Source organism: Manis pentadactyla, chromosome 3, assembly GCF_030020395.1.
Source record: "Manis pentadactyla isolate mManPen7 chromosome 3, mManPen7.hap1, whole genome shotgun sequence".
Taxonomy (NCBI): Eukaryota; Metazoa; Chordata; class Mammalia; order Pholidota; family Manidae; genus Manis; species Manis pentadactyla.
Window position 1 is genome coordinate 153,871,646 of NC_080021.1, and position 17,519 is coordinate 153,889,164.

Here is a 17,519-nt window from a genome sequence, read left to right on the forward strand (position 1 = left end):
GACTACTTAAAAATATTAAGAATTGGAGGGTGGAGCTAACATGGCGGCGTGAGTAGGACAGTGGGAATCTCCTCCCAAAAACATATATATTTTTAAAAATACAACAAATACAATTAATCCTAAAAGAGAGACCAGAAGACACAGGACAACAGCCAGACTACATCTACACGTGCGAGAGCCCAGCGACTGGTGAAAGGGGTAAGATACAAGCCCCGGCCCGGCGGGACCCGAGCGCCCCTCCCCCTAGCTCCCGGCAGGAGGGAGAGGGAGCCCGGGACTGCTAAACACCCAGCCCCAGCCACCCGCACCAGAGCGCAGACACAGTGCATGCGTGGAGGGCTGGAAACTAGGGAAAAAGGGCAGCAAGACCTCTGAGCGGGTGCCGAAGCTGATGCCCCTGTGACAAAGAAAAGCGAGTGCTTTTTGAAAGTCTTAAAGGGACAGGGACATAAAAGCTGGACGAAAACAACACAGGTCACAGCCCAGTGGCTGGAAATTACAGGGAAAAGCGGGTGCACTAACCCCCTGGGCAACAGCTCTGAGACCCCTCACGGAGATAAACAGCCAAACAGCCTCCCTGTCCATTACCCCTCCGGGCGCTGCGAAAGCAGAGAAGCAGCCTAAGGCTGGTCACGCCCTCAGAAAGGGAAATTCCTCCACTCCGGCCTGGCAAGAAACAAAGACCCAGTCTACACGCAATTACCCAACACAAGCCACTAGGGGACGCAGTTGTCCCAGTAAAGAAAGGCCAATAGCAAGTGAAAAGTTTGGCCCTCCCAGCTGACAGTCAATAGCACCTCTCAACATGAAAAGGCAAAAAAATATGATCCAGACAAGACTAACCCAGACAGCTTCGGCATCTGCTACATCTTCCCCTGAAAAGGAACCTGGGGAGATAGATTTAACCAGGCTTCCTGAAAAAGAATTCAAAACAAAAGTCATAACCATGCTGATGGACTTGCAGAGAAATATGCAAGAACTAAGGAAGGAGAATACAGAAATAAAACAAGCTCTGGAAGGACTTCAAAACAGAATGGACGAGATGCAAGAGACCATTAATGGACTAGAAAACAGAGAACAGGAACACAGAGAAGCTGATGCAGAGAGAGATAAAAGGATCTCCAGGAATGAAAGAATTCTAAGAGAGCTGAGTGACCAATCTAAAGGAACAATATCCGCATTACAGGGGTACCAGAAGAAGAAGAAGAGAGAAAAAGGGATAGAAAGTGTCTTTAAAGAAATAATTGCCGAAAACTTCCCCAAACTAGGGTAAGAAATGGCCTCTCAGACCACAGAGGTACACAGAACTCCCATGACAAGGGATCCAAGGAGGGCAACACCAAGACACATAATAATTTAAATGGCAAAGATCAAAAACAAGGACAAAGTATTAAAGGCAGCCAGAGAGAAAAAAAAGGTTACCTACAAAGGAAAACCCATCAGGCTATCATCAGATTTCTCAAAAGGAACCCTACAGGCCAGAAGGGAATGGCATGATATACTAAATGCAATGAAAGAGAAGGGCCTTGAACCAAGACTACTGTATCCAGCACGAATATCATTTAAATATGAAGGAGGGATTAAACAATTCCCAGACAAGCAAAAGCTGAGGTAATTTGCCTCCCACAAACCACCTCTACAGGGCATCCTAAACGGACTGCTTTAGATGGGAGCACTCCTAAAAAGAGCACAGAACAAAACAACCAACATATGAAGAAGGGAGGAGGAGGAATAAGAAGGGAGAGAAAGAATCATCAGACCGTGTTTATAATAGCTCAACAAGCGAGTTAAATTGGACAGTAAGATAGTAAAGAAGCTAACCCTGAACCTTTGGTAACCACAAGCTTAAAGCCTGCAATGGCAATAAGTACATACCTTTCAATAATCACCGTAAATTTAAATGGACTGAATGCACCAATCAAAAGACACAGAGTAATAGAATGGATAAAAAAGCAAGATCCATCCATATGCTGCTTACCAGAAACTCACCTCAAACCCAAAGACATGCACAGACTTAAAATCAAGGGATGGAAAAACATATTTCATGCAAACAACAGAGAGAAAAAAGCAGGTGTTGCAATTCTGGTATCAGACAAAACAGACTTCAAAATAAAGAAAGTAACAAAAGACAAAGAAGGACATTACGTAATGACAAAGGGCTCAGTCCAACAAGAGGATATAACCATTATAAATATATATGCACCCAATACAGGAGCACCAACATACCTGAAACAAATACTAACAGAAGTAAAGGAGGAAATAGAATGCAATGCGTTCATTCTAGGAGACTTCAACACACCACTCACTCCAAAGGACAGATCCACCAGACAGAAAATAAGTAAGGACACACATGCATTGAACAACACACTAGAACATATGGACCTAATAGACATCTACAGAACTCTACATCCAAAAGCAACAGGATACACATTCTTCTCAAGTGCACATGGAACATTCTCCAGAATAGACCATATACTAGGCCACAAAAAGAGCCTCAGTAAATTCCAAAAGATTGAAATCCTACCAACCAACTTTTCAGACCACAAAGACATAAACTAGAAATAAACTCTACAAAGAAAGCAAAAAGGCTCACAAACACATGGACGCTTAACAACATGCTCCTAAATAATCAATGGATCAATGACCAAATCAAAATGGAGATCCAGCAACATATGGAAACAAACGACAACAACAACACAAAGCACCAACTACTGTGGGACACAGCAAAAGCAGTCTTAAGAGAAAAGTATCCAGCAATCCAGGCATATTTAAAAAAGGAAGAACAATCCCAAATGAATGGTCTAATGTCACAATTATCGAAATTGGAAAAAGAGGAATAAATTAGGCCTACGGTCAGCAGAAGGAGGGACATAATAAAGATCAGAGAAGAAATAAATAAAATTGAGAAGAATAAAACAATAGCAAAAATCAATGAAACCAAGAGCTGGTTCTTTGAGAAAATAAACAAAATAGATAAGCCTCTAGCCAGACTTATTAAGAGGAAAAGAGAGTCAACACAAATCAACAGTATCAAAAACGAGAAAGGAAAAATCACAACGGACCCCACAGAAATTCAAAGAATTATTAGAGACTACTATGAAAACCTACATGCTAACAAGCTGGGAAACCTACGAGAAATGGACAACTTCCTAGAAAAATACAACCTTCCAAGATTGACCCAGAAAGAAACAGAAAATCTAAACAGACCAATTACCAGCAATGAAATTGAAGTGGTAATCAAAAAACTACCAAAGAACAAAACCCCTGGGCCAGATGGATTCACCTCGGAATTTTATCAGACATACAGGGAAGACATAATACCCATTCTCCTTAAAGTTTTCCAAAAAATAGAAGAGGAGGGGATACTCCCAAATTCATTCTATGAAGCTAACATCTCCCTAATACCAAAACCAGGCAAAGACACCACCAAAAAAGAAAACTACAGACAATATCCCTGATGAACGTAGATGCAAAAATACTCAACAAAATATTAGCAAACCGAATTCAAAAATACATCAAAAGGATCATACACCATGACCAAGTGGGATTCATCCCAGGGATGCAAGGATAGTACAACATTCGAAAGTCCATTAACATCATCCACCACATCAACAAAAAGAAAGAAAGACAAAAACCACATGATCATCTCCATAGATGCTGAAAAAGCATTTGACAAAGTTCAACATCCATTCATGATAAAAACTCTCAGCAAAATGGGAATACAGGGCAAGTACCTCAACATAATAAAGGCCATATATGATAAACCCACAGCCAACATTATATTGAACAGCGAGAAGCTGAAAGCATTTCCTCTGAGATCAGGAACTAGACAGGGATGCCCACTCTCCCCACTGTTATTTAACATAGTACTGGAGGTCCTAGCCACAGCAATCAGACAAAACAAAGAAATACAAGGAATCCAAATTGGTAAAGAAGAAGTTAAACATCTCTATTTGCAGATGACATGATACTGTACATAAAAAACCCTAAAGACTCCACCCCAAAACTACTAGAACTGATATCGGAATACAGCAAAGTTGCAGGATACAAAATCAACACACAGAAATCTGTGGCTTTCCTATACACTAACAATGAACCAACAGAAAGAGAAATCAGGGAAACAACTCCATTCACAATTGCATCAAAAAAAATAAAATACCTAGGAATAAACCTAGCCAAAGAAGTGAAAGACTTATACTCTGAAAACTACAAGTCACTCTTAAGAGAAATTAAAGGGGACACTAACAGATGGAAACTCATCCCATGCTTGTGGCTAGGAAGAATTAATATCATCAAAATGGCCATCCTGCCCAAAGCAATATACAGATTTGATGCAATCCCTATGAAACTACCAGCAACATTCTTCAATGAATTGGAACAAATAATTCAAAAATTCACATGGAAACACCAAAGACCCTGAATAGCCAAAGCAATCCTGAGAAAGAAGAATAAAGTAGGGGGCATCTCACTCCCCAACTTCAAGCTCTACTATAAAGCCATAGTAATCAAGACAACTTGGTACTGGCACAAGCCAAGAACAGAGCCACAGACCAATGGAACAGACTAGAGAATCCAGACATTAACCCAGACATATATGGTCAATTAATATTTGATAAAGGAGCCATGGACATACAATGGCGAAATGACAGTCTCTTCAACAGATGGTGCTGACAAAACTGGACAGCTACATGTAGGAGAATGAAACTGGACCATTGTCTAACCCCATATACAAAAGTAAACTCAAAATGGATCAAAGACCTGAATTAAGTCATGAAACCATTAAACTCCTGGAAAAAAACATAGGCAAAAACCTGTTAGACATAAACATGAGTGACCTCTTCTTGAACATATCTCCCCGGGCAAGGAAAACAACAGCAAAAATGAACAAGTGGGACTATATTAAGCTGAAAAGCTTCTGTACAGCAAAAGACACCATCAATAGAACAAAAAGGAACCCTACAGTATGGGAGAATATATTTGTAAATGACAGATCTGATAAAGGCTTGATGTCCAAAATATATAAAGAGCTCACATGCCTCAACAAACAAAAACCAAATAACCCAATTAAAAAATGGGTAGAGGAACTGAACACACAGTTCTCCAAAGAAGAAATTCAGATGGCCAACAGACACATGAAAAGATGCTCCACATCGCTAATTATCAGAGAAATGCAAATTAAAACTACAAGGAGGTATCACCTCACACCAGTAAGGATGGCTGCCATCCAAAAGACAAACAACAACAAATGTTGGCGAGGCTGTGGAGAAAGGGGAACCCTCCTACACTGCTGGTGGGAATGTAAATTAGTTCAACCATTGTGGAAAGCAGTATGGAGGTACATCAAAATGCTCAAAACAGACTTACCATTTGATCCAGGAATTTCTCTCCTAGGAATTTACCCTAAGAATGCAGCAATCAAGTATGAGAAAGATCAGGGCACCCCTACGTTTATCGCAGCACTATTTACAATAGCCAAGAATTGGAAGCAACCTAAATGTCCATGGATAGATGAATGGATAAAGAAGATGTGGTACATATACGCAATGGAATACTACTCAGCCATAAGAAAAGGGCAAATCCTACCATTTGCAGCAACATGGATGGAGCTGGAGGGTATTATGCTCAGTGAAACAAGCCAAGCGGAGAAAGAGAAATACCAAATGATTTCACTCATCTGTGGAATATCAGATCAAAGGAAAAACTGAAGGAACAAAGCAGCAGCAGAATCACAGAAATCAAGAATGGACTAACAGGTACCAAAGGGAAAAGGACTGGGGAGGATGGGTGGGTAGGGAGGGATAAGGGGGGCGGAGAAGTAGGGGGGTATTAAGATTAGCATGCATGGGGGGGTGGGAGAAAAGGGAGGGCTGTACAACACAGAGAAGACAAGTAGTGATTCTACAACATTTTGCTATGCTGATGGACAGTGACTGTAAAGGGGTTTATAGGGGGGACCTGGTATAGGGGAGAGCCTAGTAAACATAATATTCGTCATGTAAGTGTAGATTAATGATAACAACAACAGCAGAAAAAGCAGTTCCTGTGTGGTTATCTCCAACGAGTTCTACACAAGGGTATAAAGGGCATATAAAAGTGTAGGCAAAGGGTCTGTTTGTGTTTATACAGAGGATCAAATCCTAATTTGGCTACCCCGAAAATGAACTCAGATACAATATGAAAAAGAACTTCCAACATCAGCACTCTCTGGAAGACTCATACCAGAAGATGATCATCAAAACACCCCAACAAAGATCCACGCACTGCTACAGCTGTAGATGCACTCATCCCACCGGTTCCTGGACTTGCCATGGGAATGAAGAAGGAGATATCTAAGCTGGCCTGTGCATACAGTAAAACAACAAATTTGACTGGATCTACACTGTTGGAACTCAACCAAGAATTAGGAGAAGTGCAAATTGTAGCGCTGCAAAATCTTACAACTATAGACTATTTACTGTTAAAAGAACATATGGGATGTGAACAGTCCCCAGGAATGGGTTGTTTTAATTTGTCTGATTTCTCTCAGACTGTTCAAGTTCAGTTGGACAATATCCACTATATCATAGATAAGTTTTCACAAATGCCTAAGGTGCCTAACTGGTTTTCTTGGTTTCACTGGAGATGGCTGGTAATTATAGGTCGGCTTTTGTTATGTAGCTGTATTCCTATTATGTTAATGTGTGTGCGCAATTTAATTAGTAGTTTAAAACCTATACATGCTGAAGTTACTCTACAAGAAGATATGTCAAAGAAATAATCAATCTTCCCAAGTTTTCTTCTGCCTGCTACTTCTATAGCTTTTCTTCTTCCTTCCTAATTACAACCCTTAAATAGAATTCGTGCCTCATATCGAATTAACTGAGTATCATAATTCTTCCAAGTGGTAAAAATACCTCAAGACAAATGCTGGGCATAGAAGCCACAGGGCATAAATCTGCAAAGAAGTAAAAAGTTAACATTTTCAAACAATAAGGCTTCTCTCTCTTACCAACTTTACATTTCCCTGTATGGCCCTGGAAGATGACTGGTTAGCCAGAGACGGGTAAGATTCCTCAAGAGAGGAACAACCTAAGACAGGCACAGTCGCAGGGGGGCCATCAGGTGAGAAACTGGGGATCAACAGAGGTGAGGCTTAGAACCTCACCCCCCCTGTTCTGAGAGAAATCTTCTGCATACGTGGATGTTTTATTGCCCTTGTCTAGCTTGGATTAACACATAGTCTACCGGCACACACCTGATCATCTACATTTGCTCTCTTACAACACTAAACCATGTTTTCTACCTTTATCTTGTATCTACCTACCACTTCAGCATTTTATTAAAAATAATAATAATAAAGAGAGAAATGTGGTATCCACATATAAATCAAGTATAAAAATCAAATGAATATTCATATTTGAACTGATTGTTTATAGTTCATAATGCATGAGCAAAACCAAAAGTTTCTGTGATGACTGCCCTTGTACTGTTCACCATGTAACTTATTTACTATGTAAGAATTTGTTCTCCATGTACGAACTTGTTCGTTATGCTCAGAAGATTGGAGACTGACAAAAATTAGGCTTGGGGTGGATTAATGATTGTGCATTGAGCAATGACTCCCCTATACAGAATTTTATTGTTGTTAACAACCATTTGATCAATATATATGAGAGATGCCCTCTCAAAAAAAAAAAAAGTACACACTTCCAATTGTAAAATAAATAAGTAACTGGGATGTAATGTATAGCATAAGGAATATAGTCAAAATATTGTAACAACTTTGTATGGTGATAGCTGGTAGCTAGAATTATCATGTATATAAATGTTGAATCATTGTGTTGTACACCTGAAACTAATATAATACTGTGTGTCAACTACCCTTCAACAAAAAATAATTATCTAAAAAAAAAAGAACTCCTACAACCTACAACAATAAAAAAACAATCCAATTCAAACATTGGCAAAGAACTTGAACAGGCATTTCTCCAGAAATGATAATGGCCAATAAGCACATTTAAAAAGGATCACTATCACTAGTCATTAGGGAAATGTAAATCAAAACCACAGTGAGATACCACCTATACCCATCAGGATGGCTATTTAAAAAAACAAACAAAAAACAGAAAAAAAAAAAAATTAAGAATTAACTTTGCATATGGGGCATTCTGGCCTGGACTCATCAAAAATGTCAATGGCACAGAAAATAAGAGGCAGAGGGAATGTTCTAGATTAAAAGAGAGATAAAAAGGAAGTAGAATGCATAAACTTTCACTAGATCCTTGATCCCAACTGGGGTAGAGGTGGGGGCTAGAGGTGTGTTACATTATTTTGAAGCAACTTCAAAATGTATTAGGATATATTAAAAGGGATAGTAATGTTAATATTCATAAGTGTGATGATGGCATTGTGGTTTTATATAGAACATTCTTATCCTTGGGAGATACTGTTAAAATATTTAGGGCAAAGGGTCATTGCCTGCAACTTACTTTCAAATGATTCCAAAAAACCACTGAGACAGAGAGAGGAGGTGGGAAAAGAAGGAGAGAGGGCAGCAGAGAGGGAGAAAGGAAAGAAGGAAAACAAATATGGCAAAATGGTAACAACTGGCACAACTATATGAAAATTAACACTTTTCAAAATAAGACATTGGAGAGACAAAAAACGATTCAGCGCACCTTCACAGGCGTGTTCTGCTGACAGCGCAGTTGCCCACAGGGAGGCACAACAAACAGAACACGTCATGCCTGGTCTTTATAATACTGTCAAGGTTCATCCGCAACAGTTTAGACTGTGTGGGGCTTGGCACTGAAAAATTTCAGTGTGAAAAGGGGTAAAGAAGCCAGGCAGAGCAATAAAGTATTGAACTAAGGCCAGCAGGGCTCTGGGGATTTATGGATGTTGAATTGCTCTCAGATTAAAAAACAACTGCATTTACTAAATATGTCTATTTAATAATATTTTAAATACCATTCTGATTTTACTTATGAAATCTGTAAAAATATCTATTTTAAGGATGAATTTGGGTTATTTTAGGTGACTACCACAACCTAGCAGGTTTTGAAAGAGGCACATTCAGATTTTATTGTTCTGGACTAAAAATATGTTAATACGAAACAGTAATTTTCTACCATTTAGAGAAGTTATGAAGTGGATTTAAAGATAAGTTTTAGGTAAATTACAGTAAGTTACCATCAGATCTTAAAACAATGATCAGAAGTATTGAGGCCCATCCCCCTCCTTTAGAAAGCAGACAGTCAAGAAAGTGGAAGCAGAAGAGCATCTTTTGTTGTGGACGACAATTTCTTACTGGATAAACAGCCTCACAACCTAGCCCTCAGACGAGCTTGAATGATGACTTCTTTCTCAAATATCAACAGTTCCTCTATCCTCTTAAAAACTACACTATTATTGTAAAGTTGCAAATAGGTTATTGTTGTGTTTGTGGGCATCTCTTACACAGAGCAAAAAAAAATCAACTGATCAGCTTCTAAGGCACCTGCAAGGCTATCTAGTGCCCATGATATGCAATGTAAATGGCCATATGAATGGGTCATATTTTTCTTAATCAGTATGTCTTGCCTGTGGCCAGATTTCTTTAAAGCTTGATTCTTATGCTCCAGCCAGTGAATGGTAAGTTATTGTGTAATCTTAGGAAAACATGGAAAAACATCTTTAAAAAAGTGAAACTTTTTAAATGACTCCAAGTTTGAAGAACAAAATGGCTCAGGAGGATGAATATACTGTCTCAACAAAGAGACATAAGCCCTTTTTCTCCTTGACAGCATTATAAATCCAGGCATGACTTGGGCAGTCTCTTAGGACAGACAATATTTTTTTAATTGTGGGCCACAACCCATTACTGAGTCTTGAAATCAATATAGTGAGCTGTGACCAGCATTTAAAAATGTAATGTAATGAAACCTCTTAGAGTGTATCACATGAAGTACTATTCCATGAAACATTCATTCAAGTTTTTGATATGCAGGTGCATCCATGATTGTTCACAAGACGTAGTTCTTTCTGTAGTAGGAGGATGAGGGGGCAGGCAAGGGAGGAAGACAAGAACGGGGAGGAGGGAAAGAGGAAAAGTGCAAAAAGCACTGCCTTAAGGAACTTGAGAACCTGGGATGCAAGCATCAGCTTCTCTGCAGGAGGTCTCATGCTAGGTCACCTTTCTCAAAACTTCTCTATAGTCTATCTGTTAACCTGGAGCAAAAGGCTTGTACTCTGCAACTCTTGGGGGTCAATGAGTTAAAATATTTATCAGTAAGTATAAAGATTCAATAGCTTCCTTAAGCCTCCTAAGATGCACATTCCTCAGAGTGCAATTTCAACGTACACCTCTATTTTCTGGAACTGGACTCCAGGTGCTCCATTACTCACGACCTTGTGTTGTTCTTCAGGTATTTTAACAGGCACCTAGTTCTGTATCTGTGGGTAAAATTGTAACATTTCCAGAGTATCAAGCCTGGCGTTAGTGCATTTGCATATCCTCAGGGGTGGAGAGAAGTTCATCTCCATGTGAATGGGTCATTACCTGGGCAACCGTGGGTGTGTCTGAACCTGAGAGTTTAGAGGTAGGGGCTGGCTTGCTTACTTGCTTCTTCAGGAGCAGAGGAGAGAGCAGGCCCTGGACTGCAGTTTGTAAGCAATAAACGGGTTTTAAACTTTATTTCTCCCTTTGACTGATTTCGTTTTCTAGAGGTGTTTTGCCCTGGGATTTCCTTTCCCCAGACTTACAGTATCTCTTCAGGCTTCTCTAGAACTAAAGAAACTAAGCCCTCCCATCTGAAATTCAAATTCTCAACCTAGAAGGCAGTCTTTCACTTAGCATTCTCAGTATGCTCTTCATCCAACCTTTTTCCTCTTGGAAGGAGAACAATTAGAGGACAAAAGGAGATAAAATTCCTTGCAGTAGGAATTTAAGAAGTCAGAGGCCAAGAATCAACCCCCAAAATACCTGGCTCTAAAGCCCTGTTCGTTTCCCTGCTTGTTCCCTATCATCTATTTCTAGGAAACAGAGTTTGGGTTCCAGCGCCACCATTTACCTACTGGCTTCAAGATGTGGAGAAGTTGCTTCCCCTCTGAGTTTGAGAACTCTCACCTAAACTATGAGTGCCATTGCTGGCTTCTCTAACTGCCACACAGGGCTTCAGGGAAGTTTGGATGTGATTAAGTGTATATAAGCGCTCTAGGCATGCACTGTGGGATGGGTATCTGAAGCCAGACCCTGCCTTATCAGTGGGCATGCCAGGACCCTCCCTACACCTTGGTATTCTCACTTATAAAAAAGCAGTGAAGTCTCCACCCAGCACCCAGCATTCTGACGAGGATTAAGTAAGAATGATAGAATCCAGACCTGAGTACCGCCTTCTGAATAAGCCCACCCACCATCACAGAGAGACCTAGGTGTCATCTTACCTAGGCTACAAGCATTCTCCAGAGGACACATCAGCAAGCCACAAGCCCACCTTTCCCGACCCCTCCACTCAAAGAGCCTGCTGAAGCCCTGGCCATAAAAGCCTATTAACCTGTTAGAGACCCCTTTTTCCTTTGTTCTGCTGGCCAGAACAAAGGGGTCTCTCTCAGGTTCAGCAATAAACCTGCTTGGACTGTTGAGTTCACATCCCCTCTTCTCTTTAATCTATCTCCTCTTTCCCTTTCATAGGAGCCCATCCCAGAGCTTCTGATTCGGTGGGGCAGGACACGGACCTGCATCTCTAACAAGTGTCCAGGTGATACTTTTGAGAACCACTGGCCTAGGAGTTTTAAAGCCAAATTTCTGTAGCCTGACTCTGCCACTGACAATACAACTTTGTGCCAGTGAGCTCTCCTTGCTTGTTTCCTTGTCCATAAAATGAAGATATGAGTAATTCCCACATGAGATGGTTTTGAGAATGAGTTGAACATTTAGGTCAGTATGTGGCACACAGTAAGTGCCATGTGTGAGTTAGCTATTAATATCATAGTGCCTTTTCTCATCAAGCATGCCTACCTTCATTTGCTTTGCTTTTCATCAGAAGGACCCCAATGGGCCTGTCCAAGTCTGGTTGGTCTGGTCGCCCCCTCAGCTCGGGGCTGGGGCTGCGGGACTGGAGGTGCTCACGGCTGCGGCTCCGGGACACCTCATACTGGTTGGTGGGCTGGGCCCTGCGACTATACTCCACCTCCGGGCTGTAGGCCCGGTCAATGCTGGGACCGTGGCTGTGCTCGCGGGCTCGCCTGTAGTCGTCGTGGTCCAGGCCCTGCTCCAGGCTCCGGCCACGGCTGCGCTCATGGGCTCGCCCGTAGTTGTCGTGGTCCAGGCCCCGCTCTAGGCTCCGGCCACGGCTGCGCTCATGGGTTCGCCCATAGTCGTCGTGGTCCAGGCCCCGCTCCAGGCTCCGGCCGCGGCCCGGGTCCCGCTCCCTGCTCCAAGCCCGGTCATGGGGCCGCCCCCTCTCGGGGCTGTCCTCCCAGCTGTGGCTGCGGCCCCCATGGCCACTATGCCGGCTCCTCTCACTATACCCACTGCGGGCACTTCTGCCATCAAACTCATCCATCACGTCGAAAGCCCGGTCACCCTCATCTGGAGGGCTGCCCTGGGGTGGGGCCAGCTGGACCTTCCGGGGCCTCTTGACCACCTGTCATCAAAACAATCATATTGGGGAATGGAATCTCCTATGAAACTAATTTATTAAGCCATAACAAATCTTGTTTGGAGCTTTACAAATGAGCTTTTAAGATGAAATTTCTTTTCTGAATTAATACTGTTTCACCAGTGTTCTCAATCTAGTTAAAATGTTTCATCTGGCTCTTAGGGCAAACTCACTCCAGAGAATCATTGGGTGTTAAGAAGCTAGGAGAATGAAGAAAAGAAAGGGCGAGATTACTCACACCTTTATATCATCCATAACATCACGCTCCAAAACTACCCAGGATACAAGAGGCAGCGGCCCCTAGATTATGTAATTCTGTTAAGCACTTAAAAGTGAGAGGTAATTTTCTTCAGGGCTTAAAAACAAATTGTTGAGACAAGCTGACAACAAACCCAGAACTTACAATGGCAGCAATCTTTCCACTTTTTCTCAGCTGCTGAACAGCAAATGAATGGAGCACATCCTCCATGGGGGTGCCATTAACCATGACCACCCTGTCATTTTCCCTGCAAACAAAAAATAAAAAAGGAACATGAAAAATTCCCATATATTCACTGTAAACTATTTAGAATAAACAGAAACGGCAAAATGACTCAAAACACTGATTTAGAGGGCTCAGGGTCTGATGGCTCCTGGTCAGTCAACAAGGTCTGCGCTCTTCCGAGGAAGGAACCCAGGAGCCACTCAGCCCACTTTTGATGGTGTCCACTGGAAACCAGCTTGGGAGAAGGACCCAAACCACAGGGTCCTCCAGGAGACACTTGACAGTGGTGAGGTCCAGGTCCAAAAGGAACTTCTGCATCAAGCCCCCCTTATCTGAGGTACACGGTGGGCTTCAGGAAATCTATAAATACCTCAAAGCAGGTTTACAACCACTTGTGCTTTTTGGAGGAGAAGAGGTCAAGAGTTTACCTCGGACTCTTAAAGAAATGGAGAGGTCATCAAACCCTAACTCTTATTTTATCTCACCTCAAAGTTATTTTAAAATTTTACATTGCTCTCAGTATGAAACACCATCAACTGTGATAGGACCATAATGACTTGAAATGACAAGAGAACCTAAACTTTTGAGCCTATCTGGCCAAGGCAGTCATATATTTAATTTTAGATTCTGCCCTGAGAAATTATCCTAAGGGGAGACTCAGGTATGTAAATGGCACAGTCTCTCCACACCAGAAGGCTGGCAGTTAGAAAACCTGAGTTTTCATATAGTAAATTTTCCCACTTTCCACATCCCTCTTATGACTCATATAAGTAGTAAGCCAGAGACTATCCTCATTAAATTCTTAATGAACATTAGTTAAAGTAAATATAAAGTGTTGGATTAGTATGGGGGCAGGGTTCAGTTGAAGCATGCCAATTTTGTACTCCATGTTCAGAAATGATTCCTAAGCCCAGGCATAATAGCTCTAATAGTAACTATTTTCCTATGGAAACAACTGCCCTCTTACCTCCAAAGTTTGGATATTCTCAAAGGTTTGGGGATTGTTAAAGCACAGCGTATTGTGGTCTCAATTCCCTCTTAAAGACTTTTCAATGTGAACACATTAAAGTTTTTTAACTTAAAAACATATATAGCACCCAAGGCACCCTAAGACCAATCAGTGGGGCTGGCAGGACTGGGAACACTCACTGAAGCAGCCCATCAGCAGGTCCACCTGGGAGCACATCAGAAATGACAATTGATGTTTCTCCATTTTCAAAATGGGGGTTGTCCCTGCCTCCAGACACAGCAATTCCAAATCCTCTTTTGGAATCCTGTTGGAGTTAAGAGAAAACAAGATTTTATTAATCCTTCTGTAAGTGGCTTTCAGGATTTATTAATAAGCACTGGATAAAACAAAGGTCAAATCAATAACCAGAGACAGCTCTGGAACTGAGGACTTACAAAAACAAATGAGGAACAAAAGAAAGCACTGTCATGGCTGGCCAATGAGTTTATTAAGGGATATCTCTTATGTATAAGAAACAGCCTTCTAAGAGCTGGAAAGACTGATCACTCAGACTGGAGTTATCACTAGAAGCTGGCAGAGGATGGGAAGTAACATCTTCTGTCCAAAGAAGGTGATCACAACCACGAGTCATAGCAGCTCTCCTATCCTGGCCTGAGCTGCAACAGCTTCTTCAGTCACAACGAAATCTGTGCCAAGACCAGATTTTTAAAGTATACCTTTAACTTCCAAGTTAGGTGGGCTGGTGGTTTCATTTTAATATAGGGTGAAAAAGAGGAAAATGGATTTTTAAAATACAATAAAATCTGAAGATAAACAGTTTTGAGAACTTATAGGAACAAAGCATTAAACTCTTTTCTACATGCACACAAGATGGAAAATACAGATTAATGACATTTATGGTTGGTCTAGAAACAGAAAACAATGAACCCAGATAATACATAATCCTAATTCACATCAGTGTTTAAAAAAGCTAAAATTCCCAGTTTTTATCCAGGTATTATGGTATATATGACTACAACCCTAAATCAGGGTTAAATTATGTAAAAATGTACCCAGAATAAAAGGAAATCTTTCCTCCCATGGTGAAGTTCCCGTGTGGGGCCCACTATGCCAACTGATGGTAAATAATCCAACACAAAGCAAGCTGGGCGGCTGTCCATTAAACACATGGCTTTGAACTGAACAGCCCTATTTTTACACAGAGGTAACTCCAACCCCTCTACTAGGCCTAAAATGTCTCTCACCTTTTCCAATTTGGGGTCCATGACTCAAGGGGTATGTGGCATGCACTGCTGCAAGGGCACAGAAAAGAGCCAGAAAATGGCTAGAGTTGAAAGTAAGACTTAAAGAGGGAAACCGCTAACTGAAGAAACTATGTTACACCAGAAGTTTTAGCACCTGAGCACTGATCTGTTTTCTGTCCAACCTGGATTAATGTAAAACATTTATTCAGGAACTAAATCTTCATTGAAGAGTTCAAAGTTCGTGGTACTGAGAGTCAAAGGAAAACTCCACTTGAGGAGCTTAAGAATCCCTCTAGGAAGGGATGGAGACTGGAGGGATTCAGAGCAGGACTAAGACCACAGCCGGGGTGCAGGGAAAAAAGGAACCACAGCAGTGTTGCCAAGGCAGCTTGATGGAACGAGTCTCCAGGGCCCTAAGTGCAGTTCTAGTCCAGCTCAGCTGTACACAAATCACTCGCAGACTCCTGGTGGCTACATTTCAAGTGGGGCTAATGCCTATCATGCCTTCCTCAAACTTTCCTGTCAGAATGAAAAAGAAAGGAGCTAACATTGATTAAGCAATGATTATATTCCGGACTCCACGTGCTAGAAGCTGTTTGTGTTACCTCATTTAATCAAGAGGGGGCACATCTATGAAATGACTTTAAAAACGAAGTAAAATACATTTTCTTATAAGTATGACTTCTACTTTCAAATGGTGGGGAAAGGGGAAGGGTAGTTCTTTTTTTTTAAATCTGACTGACTCAGTACTTTTCAATATAATCAGCTGTGGGACAAGGACTATAACCCATGTCTCCTGACTGCTAAAAAAATGTTTTAAAGTTTAGTTGGGACTTAAAACTCACTGAGGGAGCTACAAGTTGTAGAGCTATCTCAAAGTCCTTAAACAGTACAGGATACATCCATTCCTCCTCATCTTTATTTCTTTTTTCATAACCCACTCTGTCTGGAGTTGGAGCATGCGCTAAATGACCTGTGTAATTTCTCCCATTATACAGACCTTATCCAAACAATATAATAGCATGCAAATCTTTGTTAATGTGAGTTATTGCCAACTATTCTCTATAACACATTATCTGCCTGAAAGGGGGGGGAACAGTGTTTGGGCAAAAATAAATAAGATCCAAGCTCTGTAAACTTTAGAACACAACAGACAAAATGTGCAGCACCCACCTTCTGTAGGGTCACAGTGTACTGTTCCCATATCAGTTCTTCCATGCCTGGGGCCTGTTTTAAAACAAGCAACATCAACTTGATTAAACTCCAAACAGCTTCAATGTAAAACTAACTATAATTCACAGGGTCTCAATATAAAGTCCACCTCATACATTCTATATACCAAAAAGAGTGGATTGTGTTTTCAGGAACATTATACTACCTATTTTCACATCCTCCTTCAATAAAATGGCAGTCTTAACAGTACTGGAAAATTAGTGAAATACAGAGTGAGAGACATACCCTAAAAAGAATTTAAAAATTATGTTGAGCCTTTTTATCATCACCACTCAAAAACACTGTCATTAAAAAATTCCTTAAAGAGAAATCTAGAGTTTCAAACATATTTTTTCTTTTTAAAATCATTTCCCCATCCTGTCAAAGTGACTGAGCGAGGCACGTCTTATGCATTTTTATGTGTAAAGGAATCCTTACCCCTAGCACAGAGTGTGCCCAATTGGGTAACCTGTGGGGATCCTTGGCCTTTGGGTATCCATCAGTAATGTTGGGTGTGAAAGATGATAATGCCTGCATAAATAGAGCACTGGGGCTCAGCTTCTGACAATACTCCAAAGTAGATATCTAGAAAAACCTGAAAACTGTGGATATCATTTAAAAAAATAATAATAATCCATTAAATGCAGGCTGCCTTTGAAGGAAAATCATTAAAGGGCAGAAAAGCCAAGGAAGCTCAGAGACAGATATAAGCCAACACTAAAGCAGGCATTTAAACAGGATGCTGGGAAGAGAGATCAACTGCAGGGGAAAGGGTAGAGATCAGATCTGAGGGGATGTATTAGGGTAAAAACACTACCAAGCAGAATGGAAATGGTAGGTACACTCACTGTCTCATCCTTGGCTCTGCAGAGGGAAATAATACAATAGCTCCCTAGAGAATTCCTATCAAAAGGCCCATACTTGCCCAGGTTTGGAATTGAATTCCTATTGCAGATGGGCCAACACCAGAAAGACTCACACCCAAAGTG

At 41.1% G+C, this 17,519-nt stretch overlaps 1 protein-coding gene across 5 annotated transcripts in view; it reads right to left on the reverse strand.

The window, feature by feature from the left end:
- Positions 1 to 17,519, reverse strand: part of TJP2 (tight junction protein 2) — a 114,439-nt gene that overhangs the window by 25,791 nt on the left and 71,129 nt on the right. For all 5 annotated transcript variants that reach the window (XM_057498593.1, XM_036920194.2, XM_036920190.2 and 2 more), the window contains 4 exons: positions 16,492 to 16,545; positions 14,254 to 14,378; positions 13,024 to 13,126; positions 11,978 to 12,605 (listed from right to left, as the gene is read on the reverse strand). In XM_057498593.1, the coding sequence (XP_057354576.1) occupies positions 11,978 to 12,605; positions 13,024 to 13,126; positions 14,254 to 14,378; positions 16,492 to 16,536 (901 nt within the window). In that variant the 5' untranslated portion in view covers positions 16,537 to 16,545. The remainder of the gene's footprint in view (positions 1 to 11,977; positions 12,606 to 13,023; positions 13,127 to 14,253; positions 14,379 to 16,491; positions 16,546 to 17,519) is intronic.